This window comes from Pseudopipra pipra, chromosome 8, assembly GCF_036250125.1.
Source record: "Pseudopipra pipra isolate bDixPip1 chromosome 8, bDixPip1.hap1, whole genome shotgun sequence".
Lineage (NCBI taxonomy): Eukaryota > Metazoa > Chordata > Aves > Passeriformes > Pipridae > Pseudopipra > Pseudopipra pipra.
In genome coordinates, this window is record NC_087556.1 from 36232292 (window position 1) to 36248310 (window position 16019).

Sequence of the window (16019 nt, forward strand, 5' to 3'; positions counted from 1 at the left end):
CCCAGTACAGCTGCTTTCCTCTGGTTTGCTGACCTGCCCCAAAATCCAGGTCATACCTTCTGGAGGAACAAGGTGGAAAGAAGCTCCATAAATGTGGCAGAAGACTCTGTGACATCTTCAGTGATCTCTGAGCTGTCTCTTCTCTGACCCCTGCCTATACTTACGTGAGGTGCTGCTAAAGCTGTGTGTGACAAGGATGGAAAAATGCACTAAATAATGTCAAATTATTTCTGTGACAGTGATTATCACAAGTGCAGCCTCCAAACCCTGCCATAATGTAACTGCCTTAGAGTGCAATGCACAGGTCACTGCTCTCCTATTGCTGGGGGATTAGAGTTCCTTTCATGGTGTGAGGGAACCAATGGTTTCCCAATCCAATCTATCCTACAGGAAGGCAGCAGCACAGAACAAAGTAAGGAAAAATAGCAGGCCTGGTCTCTTGCAGGAAAAGGATTCCTGCTGTGCTTTTGGCTCTGAACAAAAGCAGGAAGTTGGGGGTTGAGTTTAGTTTCTTGTTTGAGTTCTGCCTTTTTTTTGAGCCTTTAACAACTTACTACAGGGAAAGGTCAGGCAAGGGAAGAGGACAGGGACAGCACATCCTAAGGCCCTGGAACTTGAGGGGAGCATGCTGTAAGGCTGTTCCAGGAAGACCATATGGATACTGTCTGCAAGTTGCCAACCCTAAGTGTCAAAGAGTTTGCACTACTGCACTGGAGTGATTTTTTAAAGGTAAAGGATCATTCCCACCTGCTGAACTCCACAGAGCTCACTTAGCCCTGCCTCTGTGGGTCATGTTCTTCAGTAAAATCCCATCAAAGTCAACAACAGAATGGTACTGTGTCAGAACAGAGGGTCTACTGAGCCAAATGTCATCTGCCTGTGGCACGGGGTGGGAACTAGATGATCTTTAAGGTCCCTTCCAAACCATTCCATGATTCTGTTCTATGTTTCTGTCTCTGACAGCAGCCAACAGGAGACACAAGTTGACCAGATCACATCACCCTCAGCTCTCCTGAGCTGGGAGGATGCTGGGGAGGAGGCTGGCCCTGCTCTTTAGGTACCACAGGGTCAGGTGGAACAGGCTTAAGCCTCAGCCTGCCTCTCCCAGTGAAGTTTTTTATCTCCTTCCAAACTTTTAATAGTGGAGGCACAGCCAAAATCCTACAGTTAAATTCTCTAAACCCCTGTTTCTCTGTTAATCCTATTTCAGTCACATACCAAAGGTAAATGCAGATGGGGTCTAATTCCACTCTCAGTAAACATTAATTAGCACTACAATGAAGACCTGCACCTCTCCCCACATCTTTTTTAAACTTAATTTAGGAATGGCTAAAGTAAATGCTAGTTACGTGAACCAGAGTGGGAACAAGGAAAAAAGCCCAAAACCCAACAGCAGAGCAAAGCCAACAAATAGAAGATAATATATTGGTGAACTTTGAGTCGTCATGGTAACTAGACAAGCTATAAATTCACTGGCACCACACTTGGATGTTTTAAGCAATTGATGTCATTACAGCTCTGTGAGTAAGGCTTCTGGAATAGGTCTGGTAACAGTGTCTGTTATTACAGCTGCCCATTCTCAGACCCTACCAGCTTCTTACTGAAGACTGAGTTGAAATTTGCCATATTAAACACAGCTCCCTCAGGATTATTAAATATCTCTTTCCCCCCTTCCCATAAATGTTTCTATTGCCCTAACCAGAATTTTCCAGAAGAGAAGGGCAGGGCCTGCCATTTAAATTGTCAGCCTGGGTGATTCAGCTGCTTCCCAAGTCAGGGAAGGGAAAATACCCTAAAAAGGCCCCAGCGTCCTCAGCCTTGAACTAAAGTCACTGAGACTGGAACTGCCAGGACCAGACTCCTGGTAGTCCAGAGGTACAAGTGAGGGGAACAAGACTGGGACAAGCAAAGCACCATGTTTGAGGGACCTGGGAGGAGAGTCAGCAACTGCAGGAAACCTTCCCCTTCCTAACCTGGAATAGATTAACAACATACCAGCCCAAGGCAGGTCTGTCTCCTGCCTTAGTGCTGACCCTTGTGTGAAGTGACAGTGCATTAGTGGTGGAACCAGTTTAAGGTGTGGTGAATGAGAACAGATGGAAGCTTCCTGCTTCAAGGAAAACTAAGTCTCAGTACAGCACAACATGCTATCTGTGCCCCACCTACTCAGCTTGTCTTCTTGAAATTTAGGAATATACAATGAGACTTCCAGGTCCCTTTAATGTAGCTTAAAAAGAAAAAAACAAAACAAAAAACCTCAGCCACTCCCATACTGAGATCAAAGCCTTTCCCAGCCAGAGCTGTGTCTCTGCTTTACCCCCAGGTCTGTAACACGGCCGTGCTGCTTTTCCACACAGGCCCTGGGATGGAGGAAGGAAGGATGCAGGCAGGGAGAGTCCTGCAGTGCAGCTCCTTCCCCCTCAGACAGCAAACACTGTGCCATGTGCTGCAGTGACACTCGGGAAGGGGCTGCTGCCAGTCTTGGGAGTCTCCTCCCGAGTGAGTCTCACATCATTCGGCAGCTACAAAGAATGACCTCACCTGGCCAGAGATGCCTCTGACTCAGATCCAGCCAGACAGCTGCCCAGGGAAGGGTGTACAGCTTCCTTACACCCTAGGGAAGGGTGTGCAGCAGCATGAGGCAGCTGTGACCTTCCTACACTAAGCTTTATGGCTTGTTTTTTATCTAGAAATGTAGCTGCTTCCACTGACACCTCACAACACACAACACACCATTAACAAACCCTCAGCAGCCATTTCAGTGGCAGTCAGAGGTTAAAAGCAGAAGCAGCCAGAAGTTTGAAGATGGATGCTGCCACATGTCCTGTGTTGAGTTTTTCTAGGTTACAAAGCTCTCCATCAGAACATTCTCCCCCACACTTGCCTGCAGGGGAAACAGGGCAGGGCAGGTCATACCAGGGACTAAAACCCCAGGGGTGAAAGCATGAAAGCAAGTAACCCAATTTACTCAGCAAAATCTCAGCTGAAGGCACTGAGTGCTGACCCTGCTCCCCTTTGCAAGCCTCTGTCTGTTCACTGTCTACCTTCCAATCTCTGCAGACGTGGTGGAGATGTTATGCCATGGGAACCATTCACCATTTTATATTTAACCGAGAACAGGAAGGCAGGAAGATGAGAAGATACAAATACAAATTTCATTTTACATGGTCTCTGCTTCTAGGGGGAAGAAAGGATGTCATCTGACTGCAAAACCAGCAACTGCACATCCAGCCTGGGGAAAGGGAAGTGAGAAATCAGCCAAAATCTTTCCCTGTCCTGACCTTGCAGATTTTTCTATTTTATTTTAAACCATTTTGAGAAGAAACAGTGCCAAAAACCATTAAGAAAATGCAAGAACATTAGGACAAGCCTTTGAAAGCACTGAAGCTGAGAGAGGGAAATACATCTTGTGCAGTGCTGACAATAAAATCAGCAGATGATCAAAGTGTTTGAACATGCAGCAGTACATTTCCAACCTAAACACCAAGCTATAGCTCAATCCCAGTTGTGACTCCATGGTCACAACGAGTCAAGAAAAAAATTTACATAAATTAAAGGGTAGACTGTTCAGAATTTTTTTAATAGGCATAAGCATGCTGTGAGTCCACTTCCTTAAGTGCAAAACTGTATTTCACCTGCACTGCAGAAACATCAGAAGATCAGATACAACACTGAGGTTTCCAACTTAAATGTTTCCAGGACAGAAAGCAAAACAGGCATTCAATGTTTAGTTTGCAACTGAGCTCCTCTGCTTTTTGTGGTTCTCTCTGGATATGCCTTAAGGCTTTTTGTTAATAAGAAATGATGCAAATTTCTTCTCAGTTACACTGTGGTGTTAAGACAGGTGGCTGAAGCAGATCCAGGTTTTTCTTGGTGAAAGACTTCAGTTTCAGTGGACTTAAAAGTAAGTCCTGAATGGAATTTTCAGCATAGTTTTGCAGTTCTGCTATTCCAACTGTTTTAAAGGTCTCAAAACAAAGGCAGCAATATTAACAAACCATTAAGAAAAAACATTAATGGGCAAACGGGGAAAAAAAGCTGTAGAGCACTTACAGGTAAACAAAGGCAGTTGCAATATTTTTCTCAGAAGTTAAAAAAACCACCAAAGTACATGCTACTGTGTTCAGAAGTTAAACTTCAGACTAAGTGTTTAAAGTAGAATTTTACACCCCTGAAAATAGGGGGTTGTTCTGAAGCACTTTCATTTCCTGACTATAATAACTATCCATTTTATACCACATTCCTTAATCACATTCTAAAATAGATTTCCTTAATGTATGATAAATGGCAAAAGGACAACCCTTTTTCCAACCCATATTGCTTGTAAATAGTTATTGATGAACTCTACCAGTTTCAGAATAGCAAACATCCAATTATTTAACAATATAAATATTGGTTACTAAAGTTTTATTCATAAGTATAAAACCTCTATGTAAAACCACATGCTACAGCCTATCTGTACAAAGGCCAGGAAAAAGGTTATTTTTTTTTCATATAACAAAGTGCTACTGCAGAATTGACTGATTTGTTGTGGACATTTCTGAACAAATGCAGATTGTTTGGCTCAGAGCATTTCCCTACAAGGACTCTAAATTCTTCTCAGAAGATTACAAAGCAGTTAGTTTCAGGCTGCTCAGTGAAACAAAAAGAAATCTCTTGAGTTATGGCTGTGCAACCAAACAAGTAGGCAAATTTTAAATTTTCTCTAAACTCTTTCCCAGTTTTCACTATTTCTTCAAAAGTTTCCACCTCCATCTCATTTACACAGAGCACCACCAGACAGTACCTGTGTTACAGCTCCAGTAGTTTAAAAAGCTGATGCTCTCCCTGTGGTACCTTCCCATTGGGACATTCCTGGTCCATGAGGCTTTAACTCATCTGACTTTTTCGTGTGGATCAGGAATGAATGGCAAGGTCTCTTCTCAGCTGAGAACCCCAACAACTTCTTAAATGACTGCAGCTGTAAAGCAGCACTTGTCTGTGACCCCCCTGGGAAGCCCCATTTTAAACACAGTAATCCTGGACTCTTATCAGAGGCGTGGGACGGAGTGAAAGGGGGGAAAACCTCTAAGGCAGGAGTCCAAAAGAGGTGCTCAACTCACACCTGAGCTTCAAAATACCCCTTTCTCTAGGTACTAAGGCTACCACATCAGATTTTCCCAGACATCCTTTTTTTTCCACACCTAGACACCTTCAAGTAGAAAGAAGAGAACTTGTCCATTTAGTTGGGATTTCCAGGAATCAGGCAACCCAGAGCAAGAGCAGCATCCGACAGGCTGACACACCTGGAAGGCCAGAAGGAGCACTCAGCCCACTGCATGTTCAGTGTGTCCCTGTGCAGAGATGAACACACCCAAACTGTGCTGCTTTGACAGCTGCAGCCGTGTTCCAGAGCCCAGGAAGACAAGTCAGAGCTGTCCAGCCTCTGGAATGTGCAGGACAAACAGCCACTGCCATCATGTCTGGCACAGCCTGGACACACAGGCCCCTGCTGTTGTATGAACACTCATGTCATGGCATGGAACACAGTTAGGATTGAGGAAGGATAATGACACCAGGAATGTTCCCAAAAATGTCTCCATGTTCCCAGTCAAGCTCCAATATTCTGCACTGTATCACAGTAACATTCACTCCTATACCTTGAATTTTTCCTTACAGAATACCAGGTGTACCTCTCTGTGTGGCAGAGACAGCCTTTCTGAATTGGTCCATAACACTCCAGTGCATCAGGATCAGATTCTGAGCAGTTGCTCAGCAGCTGCTAGATGAAAAAGGAAGTTTTCTGTAGCTGGTGGAAACCGCTTTTGTTTCAGGGCCTCAGAGTTAAGGGTTGGTTTTTCACTGCCATCAGAAGCTTCAGTAAGTGAGGCTAAAATAGCCAGGATTTCTTTTGTCTTCAGAGAAATGTCCTTGAGGAACAGAGAAACAAGCAACTGTGAACATAGTATTAGGTATGATAATGTTTTCACATATGCCTATTAAAAAATTAATCAATACAGGAAAAAAAAAGGAAATAATGATAAATAAATAGCTCATTTAAAATAAAGCTCACATTTATTCTAAGGCAAACGTGCACCAGTTGTTCAGCCTGCTCTTGTGCAGTGCTGGATAAAGGGAGCACAGCCACTCCACAGGCTCCTCTTCTGGCCTTACTGAGCTCTGTGATTAAATCACTCAGCTGTGAAATGTCTAATAATGTATTAAGATAGGGGAAGAAGTGAAAAAAGCCATCATGATGAAAATCAGGCTTTACAGCTGAGAAGCCTTATCTCAGCAGGACTTTTTCAAGGTATTGACAATACTATTGACAAAGCACTGAGCAAAATCCATGCCTTGTGAAATAAAACTGGGAAACCAGTCTAAAAATCAATAGACTTTTTGAAGTTTCTTCAGCAATGCAGTTACTCAACAGATAATGCAAACCAAGTAAGTTATCCTTAAAAAAATCTGTATCATGAATAAAAATGCTCATTTGTAAAAAGGCAGAGGGTAGAAGAGACTGACTGATTCTCAGGGACAATCTTCCTCCTACGCCCTCCTTCCACCCAGATTTAGCAATAGAAATAAGCTAACTAGATTTAAAAATAAAATATTAACCTTAATGACTTGGCTGTCTGATTTATCTGGATCTTCTGCAGATTGAACAATCAGTTGCCCAATTTCTTTGTGAAGTTTTCCCATTGTCATCGCCTCTGTGTAAGAAAGGAAACAACACCACACAGTCACATAAAATCACCTTTTCCGGGATATCTAGAAAAGCATATGAATTACAAGCTGAATTGAGGAGTCTTTTCATGACTACTATTTAAAATCTACTGGTAAAGGCAGTAACCTGGCATATCAACAGCTTTGCCAACACCCCTGAAGTGGCCCTAAGTAGATGATAAGGAGCAGAGAGATGACCAGCAACACAGAAGCTCTTCTTTCAAATAGTCCCCAGTCTCCAAGTATTTAGGGCAGTGTTTTCCTAAAGACTCAAGTGACATATCTGCACCCAGCTGGAAGCCTCTTCCATGTAACTGTGTAACGTGGATGTTATGAAATCTCAACTGTGCATTTGCTGGAAGCAAAGTACGTTTTTTCAACTTCCAACTTTCACCAGTGTTGCAATAAGACTAAAAGACAGAAGCTTACACATTAGACTTTTCAGAACCTGGATGGAAGAAGGATCAAGATGGCTTGATCTACAGCCAGGTTCAGCAATTACTACAAACTTGGGGATAAATGGCCTCCAAATCCCAAATATAAACAGCAACCAACCTTTTACTACAGGGGAAACGGTAATCTCACTGTCTGCCAAGTTCACATACACATCATACAGGTCTGGTCTGCTGGTCACTTCAGAATCTGTAAATCCAGCAATGTAACCTAGAGAGCAGAATTTAGCAAGATTAGGATCTTCATAAACAAAACCACGCCAAAACCAAGATAAAATCACAGTCCTACAGTCTGTTCTAGGAGTTTTTCACACAATAGTCATTGGACCCAGGAGGTTGTGCTCTTGATAGTATCAGTCACTCAACAAGTGTGTTCAGCAGATGCTTCATTTCCAAGGAGCTTCAAAATCAGCTTCTAAAATTGCCTTGAACATGAATGAACCACTAACACTACAAGCAACATCATAAGGTTATCAATGTGGAATTTTAAACTCTCTTCCTACCTAGCTACTAAAATTACTCTTTTGCAAATGAAAAGGCCACTGAACTTTCTCGTTAAAAAAATCACCACTCTGGAGCCCTTTGTCACAAAGTCAGGATTAGACTGGAACAGAGGAATAAACCCAGCAGATTTTCTTATTTATAGCAAACCAGGTGAGCAAACTAAGAGAGCTTTTTCTCCGTGGAAGGTGTTTAGAGAGCTGAAAAAAGCACACAGCAGAAATGCTGAAGATGAGTAGTCTTCTTGCTCATTATTCCTGCATAGAGAAGCCTCTTAATGGCCACATAATGAGTCATGTTAAACTTTGCATAAGCCAAGGGCCTGTTCCTGGGTTATGCACCAAACCCTGCACACACAGGGCAATGTGTCACACAGACCAAACTCCTACGTAGCCAGTAAAGTCTGCCTGTGCTTAGGAGCCAGAGACCTCACTGGCATCAAAAATCTGGGACTTCAGAGTTAGGAACTCACAAAAGAAAAAAAAAAAGAAAGATTCGGTTACAAGAGACGGGTAGAAGCTGGAAAAAAAAATGCAGTTTATCTAAAGTGAGCTGCTTTTGTACAACAGGAAGACTTTCAGTTCCTCAGATCACAACATCAAAAAAAGTCTCAAGGCTGCTTTGCATCTGTGATTGGGGATAGACTGATGTGGATCCACCCCAACCCACCAGATGAACTAGTTATCTTCCCATACACTTGTTTAGTTGTTTTGCCTTTTCTAAAGCAAATTATGCTGTTTAACTTTGAACAATAGCATTAATAGCAAAATAACCTTTTTTCCTCTGAAGTGCACTGGTGCAAGACCTTGCAGCAAAAGAAAGCAGAATTAAATTTTCTTTATATTTTTGATTAATGAACTATCACTACCTGTGCAGGCTTTTAAGGCTTCCACTTCCTCCTCATTTAGATGCACGTATGAATGAAGAATTGACCAGTCCTGTCGATGCCACACTAAAGCAGGCAAGGTCCTGGGGAAATTTGGCACATAGTATATTTTTATTTATGCTAACTGAAGTTTCACAGGATGAAATGCATGCCAAGATTATAAATGATTATGACTGGGTCTCATTTGGGGTGGATATACAGGAACTACAGAGATTTCTGCCCTCAGTACAAGCAGAGTTTATTGCTCATTCCACAGTTAAATTTCTCTGAGCTGAGGAACATACAGCTAAAGCCTTAAGAGGGATTTAACAGAATTTCAATAAACAGGTTTAAGAAAGATTTTCTTCCTTAAAATATGTTTTTTTCTCTCAATAAAGGTTCAAAATTTGTTGGATTCTGGGGAGGGGTGTGAAGGAAGGAACAGACAAAGTACCTGGTAAACTCCTGGATAGCTTCTACTCTAGGATGGTACACTACAATTCTCTTCTTTAACATCAGTGCTGTATATAGGATAACTGTTTCCATTCCAAACTGAGACACTATATCTAGAAAAGAGGGGAAAATCATTGTACAGAAGATATGCATGCTGTTTTTTGAGGAAGCTAAATAATAACAGCACAGGTTAGCATTGTTACTTGAAGCACACAGGAAAACTAGATGGCATTTTATAGTGTAGGAAAAAAAATCAGCATAGAGACTCCTGGCAGTAAATAACCTTTGATGGAACCAGCAAGGTAAGCCTTCCGAGCATCAAAATCCTTGCTGAGGAAAGATCCATTTTCTTCACTTTGGCAGATCCCTTTTGTAAGCACTGCAATGTAACTCTCCATCATTTTAACTGGGCTTCCATGCTTCAGGTAGATCCTGTGTGAAAAGAAGGGAGTCTGGGATTTAAACTGCAAACATATGAATACATGAAAAATAAAAAATTAAAAGTAGCAATATTATTGGCAAGAATTCTTAATTTTGGACACCCAGTTGAGGTTTTAAATACTAAACTAGAAGCCTTCCAACATGCACACAAATACAGGTCTGTCTTTCAGGGTATAAAACCACCTTGTATTCTTATTTCAGTTTCCTGTTTTAGGAAAGAACCAACATTGACTAAGATAGAAACAAACCCCAAAGGTGTAGGCGTGTTCCAGACTAAGGATTCTTTGCAGACTTGAAAGGTCTGCAAAGACCTTTCCAGCAAAACCATCCCCAGGGGCTGTGCTTAGCTCAGAGGAGCTGCAAGAAGCATCTACAGCAGACATGTTGTGGAGGGATGCAAGTTGTTCACCACACACAGGGTGACCTTTGAGTCCAGTACTGACCTCTTCCCAAATATTTACACTTCTAAAAAGCAAGTTCTCAGAGAAAATGAGTGTGTGGGTGGTGGTGCCTGGAGAAGATACACATTAAAACCTAACTGATATCTGACACTCACCCAACACTTACTGCATGAACTCAAGATAAACTTAAATCAAGGATTTATTTAGTCTGATTCTGTTGGTAGGACTGGGTTTCCAGCAGGTTGTTAGAACAAAGGCAACACAATGAAATTTAACCTCTTGCTTTGGCAAGCTCTAAGCCTGCCCACAGCAGCACAAAGCAGCTGTACAGACCTGCAGAGTATCCTGGTGAAGGCAGCATATTTCTCTGGGTTGAAGTCTTTGGCCGTCAGGACAATGGAAAAGTGGGTCACCTGTGCATGACACAAACACAGACAGCTTAGTTCTTGACCCACCACGAGCCTTTGTCACACTACTGAACTTCCTGCAGTACTGACAAGGCATTTCAGTTAAAAAAACCACAAAAAAGTGAGCAGCAGCAGCTCTAAGTTCCTAAGTGCAGGGATGGCTGGGTAACGGGTTCCTGATGTGCCTCAGCTCTAGTACAGACTGTCTTTTGCTTAACCTACACCACAAGAGTTGCTTTCCTCTAGTTTCATGGGATTATTAAAAAACCAGAAAGGCATTATTTTTCCCTCACAGCAGGTAGGTAAATTCCATAATTTGTTGCTATGGAGGCAGACAGCATCAATACATTTAGAAAGAGACTGGAAAAAACCACACAGATAGCAGGGCCAAAACCAGAACTACTCTTTAAACTTCCTTAATCCAATGACTGTGGGCTGGGACAGTATGAGACTGAAAGTCTGCAGACAATGACCAGGCTCACATGTCCTCCTCAAACAGCATCTCCCACTGCCGCTGTCAGAGACAGTGCTGGGACACTTTAATTTATTTTATATCTTTTACACCTTTAAGGTTCATAGGAGATGTAAGCTTGGAGTGAGGAAAGGCAAGAAATATTCTGTTGTGGGCATGTTAAATTGCCCCACTATCTTTCTGCTTAACAATATAGATGAAATATGAAAATTGAATAATTGAATAAACTTGACAGCTTAATGATTTTCATAGCAGGGAGAAGATAGCAGATACAAGCATATTTGCTGTCTTCCAATTATGAATGCAATGAAAAATAAAGTACCTATGTAACTTGACCCTTTGGAAAAAAAAGCACCGAGTTCTATACCAACAAAATTTTGAACACAATGAAAAAAACTTTGTAAACAAATTGCTGACAATGAAATACAAATTAACTAGAAATAATGACATGGGATAGCATTACCATGTTAACACAAAGAATCTAAATTGGGCAACGAGTGTCTCAATCACTCTGCAATTCCATCCAATACACGTCTTGGCAAAAAATGAAACGTGGACTGGTTGGACACCTGGATAAAAGCTGCATCTGTGAGCACACAACAGCTTGAATCCCTTCTCTTCTTCATGTTTCCCTCAATAGGAAAACCCTGCTTAACCTGCAGATATCTTCCCTGCATTCTACTGAAAACCCCCACCAAGTCCTACCTTTTTCAAGGCTGGAGAATCCTGAACTTCCACAGTCGTGATGTAGAACCAAGACCTTTTGTACTGGCCAAATACAAATGTATGGAGCAATTTGTTTTCATCCGTGAGGCAGCACTTTCGCAGCAACAGAGTCCTCAGCTCAGCTGTTACGGACGGATAACACCAAACCCACAAAGCATCTCCGTTGGTGTCTTTTTCTATGGTGGAAAGATGTTCACTGTGAGAATGCCAAACAGCAGCAAGGGAGTAAATCGATGGGTTAATCAGGTTTGTTTCCTAGAACCAGATTAAAAATCCACCTTACCCTGACCCTAGACATCCAGTTCTGCCTCTGCTGTTCAAGCCCCAGGGCAGCACTTCTGCTGCGGGCTTTATTACTGAAACCCTAATAAATACCCGCTCTTGACCCGCCTAACGAGGTCAGAGAAGCGCCGGGAGTTTGAATACACATCCAGCGTGAGCGAGGCACGGAGGAACAAGCTTATTTATGGTTTTTCCCTATTTCTGATGTCGCAACACAGAGATGGGAAGCCGCGAATTTCAGGCAGCCCGGCCGAGCTCAGTGCGGCAACAGGCGGGGCCGGCACCGCCCGCCCGGGCCGGGCCCGCAGCTCGGCAGCCCCGATACCGCCCCGGGCCCCACACGGGCCCCACACGGGCCCCCCCGGCCCGCGGGCCCTCACCGATGAGCCCCACGGCCCGCAGCAGCTGCGCCTCCGGCTCTGCCATCTTCGCCCCGCCGCCTTCCGCCCGTCCGGCCCGGCCCGCTCCGCCCCGGCCCTCCCGCCCCGCTCCGCCCCGGCCCGGCCCGCTCCGCCCCCGCCCCGCTCCTCCCCAGGGCCTGCCCGGCCCGCCCGGCTCCCGCCGTGGGGAACGGGGCTGGGATTGGGAACACACAGGCTGCGTCCTCGCCCGCACCGCACAGCCCCGGCACGGCTCGGGCTGCAGGGGAGCGCTGCAGCTCCTCCGGGCCGACCTCCCTGCTCAAGCGGGGTCCCCTCCTGTCGCTCAGGGGTGTGTCCTTATCTCCAGTGAGGGAGACTCCACACCTGCTCTGGGCAGTCTGTGCTCGGTAACTCGCACAGTAAAGTTCTTCCTTGTAGTCCTGTGTTCCAGTCTGGGCCCGTTGCTTCTTGTCCCATTGCTGGGCACCACCGAGCACAGCCTGGCTCCATCCTCTGCACCCTCCCTTCAGACATGGACAGACACTGATGAGATCCCCGCTCTCCAGGGTGAACAGGCCCAGCTCCCACGGCCTTTCCCCAGAAGTGAGGTGCTCCAGTCCCCTCATCACCTCCATAACACCCTCTTCTGCTACCTCACACTGCAAGTCACGGGGCACAGCTCGTGGGAAATGCTACACAAAAGGAGGTGGCCCTGCTGGCAGCTGCATCCTGAAGTCCTGGACAGGAGCTGTATCCCTAAGCATCCCAAAACACAGGCCTCCCTGTGCTTCTACAGAGTGTGGATGAAGGCCAACTTGTGTCCAAGAGACAGCTGAGTGAGGTGAGGAACACTCATGGAAGCAGAACAGTCATTCCTGAGTAACTCCATGCATCAGCAAGTTTATTTGAGGATGAAAAGATCTCATTTTAAAGTTTGAAAGAACAGTGGTACCTGAATGTTGGACTCCATGTCCTTAAGGGTCTTTTTTAACCTAAATGATTCTAGGAATACCATGGCACAGAGCAGCCACTGATTAGGAGGAGAAACTTCCAAAATACCTGGGATAACTAGAGGTCATCAGAAGCTGCTGAAGAAAACATGGGAGAGAGGCCAGGCCTGGTCCTTGCCTGGCTGAGGAATACACTAAAGGGCAGCTTGCCATATGATTTTCATAAAGTCATAAAGTTAAAACACTCATATTTAATATACTCTGCTACCATGTAGGAAGGGACATGAGGATTCAGATCATAAAAGCTGCTTCAACACAAAATTGTCTTGATCCCAGCCTGGAGGGCTTTCAGGAGCTTCAAAGACGTACAAAAAAGGGAGGTGGGCTCCCAAATGGCAAATGCTGCTCTAGCCCAGCAATAAATACCAGGCAGCACACCCATCAGAACAAAGGTGCCCCCCAGAGAGGGCTGCAAGGACTTAGGACAGGGACTGGCTCTGGCCACGCTGGCACAGGCAGCCTGTGGTGCTGGGAAAGCTGCCACCTGGACCTGGGGTTGTCTCTGACCTGACAGACATTCAAGTCAATTTTATGAAGACAAGAAAAGCACTATTCAGTTCATTAATTTTACGAAGACAGTTCAGCACTATAAATAGCTCAGTGATGACTCTGCTTTAAAGCAGCCCATACTAAAATACTGTCATGTAAACCAATAGCGTGACCTGACGGAGAATGCTGTGTACAACACTGAACACCAGATCTCTAAGGACACCAGGACAAGTGAAGAGAGCCTGAAAAAGCAAAGCTGTGCTTTTTTCTTCCATTTTTTTTTTTTGACTCTAGAATGGAGGGTCATGCACTAGAATTCTCCCTGAAACTGATGCCCACCTTCTAGTTCACATGAGTCTGTGCTTAGCTCATCATGGCATGTTGTGCAGGGATTGAGACACAGGCCCATACAGGGGGAGAGAGACTTTCTTCATATTGCCAGAGTTGGGCAACCAAATCATTCACTGTTGGCTCTCCTTTTTTCCATGACATTGCTGCCAGTGAGCTGGCATCCCACAATGGCACGGTCTGTAGAAACTTCCACCACGTGGGTTTTGTACACTGGACTTCATCTTGATGTACAGAGGACTGCTCATTCCTTAAATACTTACAGAGTACCTCCAGCACAGCTGATTTTCTCAGGTACTGGATACCTTGCTCCATGGTGATCCACTTGCATGGGTTCACTCCTAGATCAGCTGGTATCCTGAAAGGGTACCTTTCCCACATGCTTGACAGAAGTTGCCTCCAGAGGCTGAGGATTCCTCTCCTTTTCCAAATCCCCAGCTGCTTGGCTACACCACTGTCTTGCATCTGACTGTGGGCCGAGCTATCCCAGCACTGGAGCAGCCAGGTCACAAAGTGCTCATCTGACAGGTGGCTGAAACAGTTTTGTGTACCTGGCAGCTCACAGAGGGATAGGGACTGGGTGATTATCTCTGATGCTGCCTCCTCCTCCTGTTCTGAGGGCCCTACTTCTTCTCCATCCCTCACTAAGTGAACTGCTTTTGTCTTGGATTTCTTCTTCTTTATAGGGGCAACTGCTATGGAATGGGTTGTTCCTCTGGTTCAGCTGTAGTTGGAGTGGGGACAGTGCCCGTTGTTCTGCTCTCCTCCCCCTCCCCGTGAGGGTGCTGTCTAGTGACCAGCAGTGACTGATAAACAGTAGCCAGGGCCCAGCATAACTTTGTGCCTCTTGGGAACTGCCACAGCATTTTTCCTTCACATAAATTTATCACTTTACAAGGGTCCTGTAGTGGTTCAGGGATAAACCTCCAAACCACCGGAGGAGAAAAGTCCTTCAAAACCTGACCCATTTTCTCCCATCTTCTGTGCCAGTCATGACTATCCACCCTTGGGGCAGACCTCTGAATGACCTTCCTAAAAATCTCTTTCATAACTAACTCTAAACATGGTGTAGACCACACTGAGGAGACCTGGCAGACCTAGTAACAAGAGCACGCTTTCCTTAACATCCAAAGGAAATTCAAAAGTCTCAGCTGTTGTACCAAGCCTGGATGAAAAACAGGGGGTGAAAAGCTGGGGAGAATCATCCTTCCCTGTTCTCCCCACAGACTGGGTAGGATTGTTAATGAATTCCCACAATAACACTGGAGGTCAGCAGGAGAACAACACTGCATACACTGATCTGTCGTTACCTCAAGCCTTCGTGCTCCTTGCTGGGTGCCGATCAGGCTGCTGTGGTTTAGGAATGGTATTCCCCCATTTAATGTTCCCACTGAAACACTCCAAACCGTGTGCTGCTCACTCGCTCCCCTCTCCCCACTCCCCTCTCCTGTGGTGGGATGGAGAACTGGAGGCACAGAAAGGTGAAGGTCACGGGTTGAGACAAGAACAATTTACTGGAAAGAGAAATGAAATAAGAAACGAACAGTATCAGCAATGCCAACAACAGTGCACAAGGCAGGAGAATGATTCACCCGGGATCGCTCACCACAGAACCCGGCGCTGCCCGGCCCACACGGGCACAGCCCTGCCCCGCACCCAGGTACCACCTGAGGCTCGCTCAGAACGGGTTTTGTGGAGCTTGCAGCGGGATCCCCCAACCCCTCCTAGTTCTCACTCCCTTCCCGGTCCCAATCCCCCTGACGATCTCTTCCATCCTGATCTCTATCCTCTCCAGGTCCCAATCCCCCTTCTGATCCCCCCACGGTCCCGATCCCAATCCTGATCCCTTCACAGTCCCAATCCCCCTCCTATCCCGATCCTCCCATGGTCTTGATCCCCTCCTGATCCCCCCCCAATCCTGATCCCCTCCCGATCCCCTCCTGTCTCGATCTCGATTCTCTCACGGTCCTGATACCCCTCCCGATCCTCTCCTATCCCGACTCCGATCCCGTCCCCACCCCGACCACGATCCCGTCCCGATCCCCTCACGACCACGAGTCCCCTCCCGATCCCGATCGCCTCACGGTCCCAGTCCCCCTCCCATC

General features: G+C 45.4%; 1 protein-coding gene across 3 annotated transcripts; it reads right to left on the bottom strand.

Annotated features, from left to right (window-relative positions):
• Window positions 1-3561: 3561 nt before the first annotated feature.
• DENND10 (DENN domain containing 10) lies at window positions 3562-15629 on the bottom strand. 3 transcript variants are annotated; one of them, XM_064663663.1, is made up of 9 exons: window positions 15225-15629; window positions 11403-11599; window positions 10152-10231; window positions 9260-9408; window positions 8978-9089; window positions 8527-8627; window positions 7261-7368; window positions 6598-6692; window positions 3562-5909 (listed from the first exon to the last, which is right to left on the bottom strand). In XM_064663663.1, the coding sequence occupies exons 4-9, from the start codon at window positions 9375-9377 to the stop codon at window positions 5733-5735; spliced, it is 711 nt and encodes a 236-aa protein (XP_064519733.1). In that variant the 5' UTR covers window positions 9378-9408; window positions 10152-10231; window positions 11403-11599; window positions 15225-15629; the 3' UTR covers window positions 3562-5732. The 3 variants fall into 3 exon arrangements, with proteins under 3 accessions (XP_064519733.1, XP_064519732.1, XP_064519734.1); XM_064663662.1 differs by lacking the exon at window positions 15225-15629 and adding an exon at window positions 12086-12180; XM_064663664.1 differs by lacking the exon at window positions 15225-15629 and adding an exon at window positions 11707-11951.
• Window positions 15630-16019: the final 390 nt, after the last annotated feature.